General features: G+C 36.9%; 1 protein-coding gene across 1 annotated transcript; it reads left to right on the top strand.

Annotated features, from left to right (window-relative positions):
* The first annotated feature begins 619 nt into the window (after nucleotides 1-619).
* LOC131642359 (large ribosomal subunit protein uL30y-like) lies at nucleotides 620-3188 on the top strand. The gene is made up of 7 exons (XM_058912619.1): nucleotides 620-758; nucleotides 862-1042; nucleotides 1131-1228; nucleotides 1557-1614; nucleotides 2257-2336; nucleotides 2430-2532; nucleotides 2797-3188. Exons 2-7 carry the CDS (start codon nucleotides 863-865, stop codon nucleotides 3010-3012), a joined length of 735 nt encoding a protein of 244 aa, XP_058768602.1. The 5' UTR covers nucleotides 620-758; nucleotide 862; the 3' UTR covers nucleotides 3013-3188.
* The last annotated feature ends 5517 nt before the right edge of the window (nucleotides 3189-8705 follow it).

Raw genomic sequence — 8705 nt, 5'->3', positions numbered from 1 at the left:
ACATTGTTATCATCAAAACAAGAATATTGATCAGAACAAATCTTGTTCTAACACAGGTGACCATTTGCCCCTGATTGTGGGGGGCAGAATGGATGTCTTTATGTTAGAGTAGGTGGAGGATTGGACGAGGACAACGATGGTTTGCTGGCTCTCTAGCCAGGTGAGGATACGTCTCCAACGGAGGAGATGGAGGAAAATGCTTCCCTTTGCCCTCAACTGGTCGAACCATAACTATTGGACCGTTCAGAATGCAGAAGTGGATTGGGCCATGCCTAGCTATTGAGTCAATACGAAACAAGGAGGACAAATTTTGAGATGCAACATTCACACCCAAAGCAAATAATACTTCGTAGATACTATGACGCAAACTTGAAGTTTATTGAAACATGTCCCAACAAAATGTTAAAACCAATCATTAAGAAAATTCCTAGTAAAAATATTTTTTTTGTGATTATTTTAATTATTTAAGTAATATATTAATTACTTATTATTAATATTAATTCCTTTAATTCTTGTTTATATATAACTTTTTTGTTGTAAATCTATTAAAAAGAGGATATGTTAGTAGTAGAAAAGGAGTGTGCTAACATAACATCTAATGATTTACATAAGCCCAACATAAAACCGAAAAAGAAAAGCCCACAATCCTATATAACACAAAGTCCATAAGTCTAACAAAACCCTAATTCATAAATCACTCCATTTCATTGCTCTGTGAGCTTCCTCCGCCGTCTACAATTCTCACCACAACAGCACGAGTAAGAATTCTCTCCACTTCAATTTCATCCTCATTCCGTATTCATATTTCATTTTCCACCGATCTCTGTTTTTGTTTTCTGATACCATTTCGTGAATCCATAGAATGGCCAAAGTGGAAGCAAAAACCGTTGTTCCCGAATCTGTTTTGAAGAAGCAGAAGAGGAACGAGGAATGGGCTTTGGTGAAGAAGCAGGAACAGGAGTCAGCGAAGAAGAAGAGATCTGAGACAAGGAAGCTCATTTGGAGCAGAGCCAAGCAGTACGCTAAGGAGTATGATGACCAGGTATTGCGGTGATTTTGATGGAGTTGGTTTATTGAAATGAAATTGTTTATTTGTGTGGTTGTTTATGTTTGTTTGATTTGTGTTTCAGCAAAAGGAGTTGATTAGCTTGAAGCGTGAAGCTAAGCTTAAGGGTGGGTTTTATGTTGACCCTGAAGCTAAGCTCTTGTTCATTGTCAGGATCAGAGGGTAATTTATCTTATTGTTATTTTTGGTATAACATAATTTGCTACTAGTTAGTTCTTGTAAATGTGTCAATGTTAAAGTTTTGGACTTAAAATCTTTACCCTATGCTAGTCTTTATTTTGGAAAAGTGATATATGAAAACGGCCCATTTTAGCCCCTAAATTAAATAAAATGTATGTAATTTTTAAGTTGGAAAGTTTTAGACCCAACTTAAAGAAGTCATATAGTTTTTGTAAGTTTGCCATTACCTATGTATCATGTGTGGATCATGTGTGGGTTATTTGTTATTGTTGATTTTATTAATAGGAATTTGTAATTTTTTGAATTTCAGTATCAATGCCATGGACCCAAAATCAAGGAAGATTTTGCAGCTTTTGCGTTTGAGACAGGTATAGATCAGATTGTTTTTTATTTGGTAACTCAATGAATTGCTTCCTGCAGTTGATTTTGTTCTTGATGTGTTATTATCTATTTTATCAATTAGAAAGTGTCGAAAGTCTAGCTGTTAGTTTAAATATTTTGTTTGTTTGTTTATAGATGATTTTACAAGTTAATGCTTCAAGTTGAATTGTAGTTTAATATAATGTCCGAGAATGTAGGCACTGTACTATTGTATCTTGTTTTCCCATCCCACAGTATTGTGTTTTGTTATTCTGTCAATTCTTGGATTTGCATGCTCTCATTTCCAGATCCTTTCATAGAACTTTTGATCATCCTTGTTGATTTGTTTAGATATTCATATGTGGCATAATGTATCATTTGGAGAGAGTTGAATATTATTTATGGATAAGTTGTGATTTACTATCTCCATGCATTGGTTTAGCAGTTAAGCCTGTAGTGCATGTTTTCTTTTGTCAGAATGATATGTTAGATATATTAATTTGAGCCATTTACCAAATTTTTATTTTGCTTTATTATTTCTCTTTTATTTTGTTCACTCTTCATATTCCTCAAATGCTCCTTGTTCAATATTTATACACTTATACTATGATTATAGTATATCCTTATACTTCCATTTTTTCTGGATGCAGATCTTTAATGGTGTCTTTCTCAAAGTCAACAAAGCCACTGTTAACATGCTCCACAGGGTAGAGCCATATGTTACCTATGGGTATGCAAAATCTCAAACAATGTAGTATATTAGATTTTTTACTGTTTCATTTTTACACAGTGCAAGTTCTTAATATTTGGCAATTTATTTCAGGTATCCTAATCTGAAGAGTGTCAGGGAATTGATCTACAAGAGGGGATATGGAAAGGTTGACAGGCAGAGAATTGCTTTGACTGACAACTCTATCATCGAACAGGTCTGTCTTTGAATTGGATTCCTTTCTTCTCATTCTCATAGTAGTAAATCTGCACTGTCTAGCCTAAATGAAATTGGCCCTCATTTTGGCCTAATATTTTATCCAATTTGATAAAGCCAGAATGTATTTTGTTAGGATTTAATAGGCAATCCTGATTGCTTGACAGTGTCTAATGTGTTTTCTTGGCTAATTAATCTTTGGTGTTGTTATCATAGTTGTTTTTGTTGCCTCACTATTTTCTTCTGATATGGTATTCATTGATAGGTTCTTGGAAAGCACGGCATCATTTGCATTGAAGATCTGATTCACGAGATCTTGACTGTTGGACCTCACTTCAGAGAGGCAAACAACTTCCTATGGCCTTTCAAGCTCAAAGCTCCTTTGGGTGGCATGAAGAAGAAAAGAAATCATTACGTTGAAGGTGGTGATGCCGGCAACAGGGAAGAATACATCAACGAACTTATTAGAAGGATGAATTAGATTTTGGCACATGGTTCTTCTAAGGATTAATTATCCAGTTATCCAGCTCAAGACATTTGTTTTTGTTAATTCCAGTTTTGTTTTAAAAGATTTTTGTGGTGTTATGTTGAATGCTGAGCAGATTGAGATGTTTAGTTCATTGCTTGCATTATATAAGGTTTTAATTTGCTTCATAACTTTGCCAAATTTGAGTTTTTTGATGCAGTCTGTGTTGTTTAGGGAGTGTTCTTTAATGTTTGCTAATACTAGAGGGAGAATACAAAATTTTGAAACAATCAATGATATTACTACGAGGAATTTTTAATAAAATAAATTTCTTCAACTAGACTTTTGTAGGTATTTTGCTTTTAATATTAGGAAGGTTGATGAGTGTCATACCCCAAATTTGTCCTACCCTTTAATTTCTAACTGGCTTTAGCTTCGCATTTCATCTTCATACCTTCCATTAGATCATCTAACACTTCGCATTCATTCATCAAATAAATATCTAAAGCAGGGGATCTAGGGTTTCATAATGTTGAGGATTTCTACACCATGTGGACTTGTTCAACAAAGGCTTTCATTGATCATGGATTAAGGTACTCTGTATGCTAAGGATTAACAAATAGATCTTGAGGTTTAGGCCTTATGATCATTAAGGAGTTTTACCAAGCGCTTGGGTTATTTGTCATTTAAGGAGTGGCTTCATTATCAGTTGGTTCACTTTGGTTGTTTGAGTTACAAGTCACTAACTTTGGGATTTTGTGCAAGAATTGGGTGGAACACGGTGGAATTTATTCAAGGTTGGAGAGTATAGGGCAAGACTTTGACTTTTGGGTCAAAGTCAAACGAGGAATGTTCTCTACCGTGATTACTTGATATACAAGAAGCAAAATAGTCAGAACGGAGTCTCTAGGACCATGGAATCTTTGAATTAAAGGAAAAGACATGCAAGAAAGCAAGCTTCATCCAACTTCATTCAAAGTTCAATTATAAGTCAAACTCAAATTCATTACACTACACTTCATGTCAAAAATCCAAATCCATTACAAAATTTACTTCCAAACATGGAGATATGTTACAAAAATAAAATTACAAAGAAAATCAGCAGTTGACTTTTAGGTCAACAGTAGACTTTGGTCAACTGTTGACCATTGACCTCAGACACTTGACTTTGACTCTATGTATTCTAGTCCCTCCTAAGACTATCTCTCTTCAACTTGAGTGGTGACCTTCACTTCCATTCATGTCCAAGAAATTCTCGAGTCATAAGCGTGCCATTCAATTCCCAGCCATAATACACATGTTATACTCCAAACTCCTTCAAAGTACACCTGTACATGCAAGTAATAATAACATCAGCGGCCTGGCAATTTCCAAAACCATACACATTCAGATTTATTCAAACATTTCGAAACACATCCCTCCAATACAATCCATACGGTTTCAAGGAACATTCCATATAATTCCAACTCAGTCAATACCAAACCACATCACCCTCAAAGAGAGAACCTGCAGATCCGCATCAGTGAACCGAGCTTCCAACACTAACAACACTGAACCGCACTAGCTTGTGTAAAATAAGCCATTGACATGCTTCGAACCAAAACCGGTTCAATCAATATACCATAAAATGCTAAAAACCAGACCTGCACCAAAAAAAAGAGAAAACAAATAAGATTGAATCCGCATAAGCTCGAAAACAGAAATAACTACCATTTTATGACAGAATTCAAGTTACCAATAACCAACACATAACTACCTCTTAACCCTCTAACGGCATAACAGAATACCTGTACATCCAAACAGTTCATCATCAAAACATACATACACACATAACCACAACTGAATCCTAACCACCTAACTAACTAACTAACCTCAATTCCTAACAACCTCCAACTTCTCATAACAGACTTAACCAACTTCTATCAAGTGAAGCATATAACAGTCTAACAGAATTCGGTTACTACCATTGAGTGAATCAAAATACTAACAGAATTTCAACGGAAATCAGAAGAAAAAAGCTAACCTTCCATCCCTATATAATAGGCTTCGCCCTGCATCTTGAAGCGGCTCTCGATTTCGCTCTTCACCTTCAAAAATTCGTTTTCACAAGGCCAGAAGAATTCGCCATCTTTTCACTTCACTTTCACACTACACCTCCATCGATATTCATCATCACTTCTGAACCATAACCACCTCCAATCCATCTTCTTCCTCACACCAGTCACCACCACTTTTATCAATCACCCTCCGAATCGTTCAACACCTCTCCAACCATCATCATCAATCTTTCAATCACCTTCATTATAATCTTCAATTCTCCATCAAATTTACTGGCAAAATCATCACACACGAGACTCAGAGAAGAAGCAAAGAAAACCACACAACTCAGAGGAGGGAAGAAGAAGAGATTCTTAGGAAAATATGTGAAAGAAAAGGTTGAAGCAAGAAAACTGACCATGAAATCTTCATCGGAGCTCTTCATCCATTGCCGGAATCGGTTTTCATCGCTCAATCTTCACCATCGCGAACCTTCACAAAATCGGTGCATCTCACCATCATCAATATCCGATCAATCTTCAATCAAGAGCCCTCGACTACGCATCACCATCAACAACATCGCTTGATTTTCTCTGAAGATTCTCCGATCGAATCAAGCCTGAAGAGTTCAAGTAGAGTAGATAGAAGAGGAGACGATCAGAAAGCGATAGGAAGGGCGATTTGAGGTTTAATCTTGCGGTGGTGAGAGACGAAATCATTGCCGGAGAAGAAGGAAGGGAGTGCCATCGGTCACGAAGAAGAAGCTGCTCGTGTAATCTCAAAGGTCACTCACACTAACCCTAATCCCCTTTCAATTATCTTTTTTTTTATCTTTCAATTAATTGTTTTTTTATTTTAATTCTTAATCTGAATAAAGCATGAAACTGGATCAAGAAAATCCGTTGGGCCTTCATTAGTTACTGTTCACACCTCCCCATGGCCATGCATACCACCTTCAGTGTGACTAAGAATCAGAACAAAAACTAATTGGGCCACACGTGCTATGCACACCCCCTACGGCCCATTGCATCTTTTTGGCCACAAAAATCAATTGCTATAACAAAAAGAGACTATACTCTGTTGGGCTATTTTGTCTGGGCCATGCACCCCTGCTACTAACAACACTACGATTCAACTTTCACCCCCTGCAGTGTAGCTTAGACTTCCACTTTAATTGTGTTTTGTTCTCTTTTTAATTCATAATTCCAATTTTAAATCAAATAAAAATGCATAAAACCAATGTGTAGATAGTTTAGATATTGTGAATAATTGTCATGATTTTTGTTAATTTTTCTTAATCGTTTTAGTCCTTTTAATTGAACTTTTTCTTTGCACTACCTTGTAAATAATTCTTTAATAAACTTAGGAATTAATTTTAGTCCCGATTTTTTCATAGACTTAATGGATGTATGTGTGCTTGTGAGTATCATTTGTTTGCTATAATTCTCAATTTTATTTGTCGCATATTGATTTTCCTTTGCTTATTCCATGTATAAGTGTATAGTTCTAGTTTTATTTTAATTCCCTTGTGTAGACAACTTAGATTAGAAATAGGATTAGTTCCCGTTTGCATTCTTTTTCTTTTTTCAACTTTTAAAATACTTAATAAAAATCGATGAAGATCATACCGTTACTATATTTCATAGTAGGAAGGAAATGATTGGGGTGTAGGCCCCGATGTATGTTCTTTCCTACTTAGCGGAGAAGAAATGATTGAGGTGTGAAGCCTCGGTGTATTTCTTAACCGTTATTTAGAGAAACGATCGTGGTGTAGGCCCCGATGTGCATTCTCTAAATATTCATAAAAAACTCTTTTTGTATCTCCTTTACTTAGCGGAGAAGAAATGATTGAGGTGTGAAACCTCGATGTATTTCTTAACCGTTATTTAGAGAAACGATTGTGGCGTAGGCCTCGATGTGCGTTCTCTAAATATGCAAAACAAAACTCTTTTGGTATGATCTAAATCACAAATTAAATCCCCTTAAAAAACACCAACCAAAAACACTCCAAAAAACCTAATAAATGTTCAGACTTAAAACAAAAGTGAGGAAGTGATGCGAGACCTTGTAGTGGGTTCTCGTCATCATGGAATTACCCTTAAAAGATACAAACCAATCTCTTTTTTCTCCTTTCTAAGGGCAAGTTATCTCCGCCCCATTGCATCCTAGGCTGTCCCCTTGTGCAAGAGCGTGAGCGTTAACGCCGCCCAACTAAAAAACACAAAAACAAACAGAAAATCTTTAGCCGAGCTACGGTAACTCTGATTCCTGAAAAGGATACGTAGGCAGCGGGGTAGGGCCCGTGCGAGTACAATTCTTTATTTTCCCTACATTTTGCATTCATTTCGCATATAGACATAGACATTAGTACACACCCTTTAGATAGAAACAAACATAGGTGGATACCATCGAGTACGATGGGCGTGAGGGGTGCTAATACCTTCCCCTCGCGTAACCGACTCCCGTACCTTGATTCTCTGGTCGCAAGACCCTGTTCCTTCCTTTGTTAGGTTTTCTGATATTCCTTTCCCTTATGGGATAAATATATTGGTGGCGACTCTGTTCATTTTTCGCGAGCGTGCGACAGCTGGCGACTCTGCTGGGGATGTTGCTAGACCTGTTGCTGGTCCATCCTTAGTGAGTCGATCCTAGCCTGCGTTTGTTTGTTTATTTACTGGGTGTTTATTTGCTTTTATGTCTATACCTTGTATATATGCTTGCATGTTTATTTTTCTGCTTGCATATCATGTTATTTCTGTCTGCACATCATGCATATGGATTATATTCTGTGTTCCTTGGGGTCTTCTGTTCTGTTTTGCAGGTTGGGTGGGATGATTCTTACGAGGTAAAAGGCCCAATACCCAGGCTATGAGTGCACTTTAGGTACCCTAGGATAGAGTGGGAGCATGGTTTGTCTCGAGGTGTACGTCTCGGGATGGATCATGTGACTACGAGCAGAGTAGTGGTTTCAAACGGAGGTATTATCGTCACCCGCATCCGCGCTGTGATGATGCTTACCTTCGGGCGGACCGTATACTGCGTTTCATGACCTTACCCTGGCCTAGATTCACCTGTGAGTGGGGAGGGATATACATGACAGGTACCGTTGGTGACTATTTTGTTCTGTTGGTGACTATTGGTTCTCCTGGTATTCAAAAAGGTGTCGGACCTTTGATCCTGTGACATTTGACCTGTATCAGTTATTCAGAGGATTGTACGGTGGTTACTAAGATTATATGGACCGGTGATCCCATGCTTTTGCATTGCATAACATCATTGCTTTGTCCACTCCATTTATGAAAGATCCTAAAGTCTATTTCCAAAAAAAAAAAGAAAAGAAAAGAAAAGAAAAGATATGTAAAAGAAAAGGAAATAGAAAAGCAAAAAAGAAAGAAAAGATATTCTATACAAAAAAAAAAAAAAGAAGCTTTAATTCCAAAAAAGAAGAATGAAAGTGTGTGAAAAGACTTTAGGATCTCTCATAAATGAAACATGCATTCATACTATCATGCATTTCATGGTTCTTTCAAAGACTTATGGGACCATTTCTATTCAGATTCCAAGATCAACAACAGATTTGACTTCTCACCGCCACAACGCCAAGATCAACTATGGAACAACTCCGTGAGGAAATGGATGAGATGAAGGAACAAATGGGTCATCTTATGTTG

The sequence above is a fragment of the Vicia villosa genome, unplaced genomic scaffold (assembly GCF_029867415.1).
Source record: "Vicia villosa cultivar HV-30 ecotype Madison, WI unplaced genomic scaffold, Vvil1.0 ctg.004866F_1_1, whole genome shotgun sequence".
NCBI lineage: Eukaryota > Viridiplantae > Streptophyta > Magnoliopsida > Fabales > Fabaceae > Vicia > Vicia villosa.
Note: the sequence above shows the minus strand (reverse complement) of the source record. Positions and strands in the feature narration are given on the sequence as shown.

Coding starts and splice junctions, on each gene's coding strand:
- LOC131642359 (XM_058912619.1), top strand. CDS start 863: ATGGCCAAAGTGGAAGCAAAAACCGTTGTTCCCGAATCTGTTTTGAAG. Junction 1,043..1,130: donor CTAAGGAGTATGATGACCAG/GTATTGCGGTGA, acceptor TTTGTGTTTCAG/CAAAAGGAGTTGATTAGCTT. Junction 1,229..1,556: donor TTCATTGTCAGGATCAGAGG/GTAATTTATCTT, acceptor TTTGAATTTCAG/TATCAATGCCATGGACCCAA.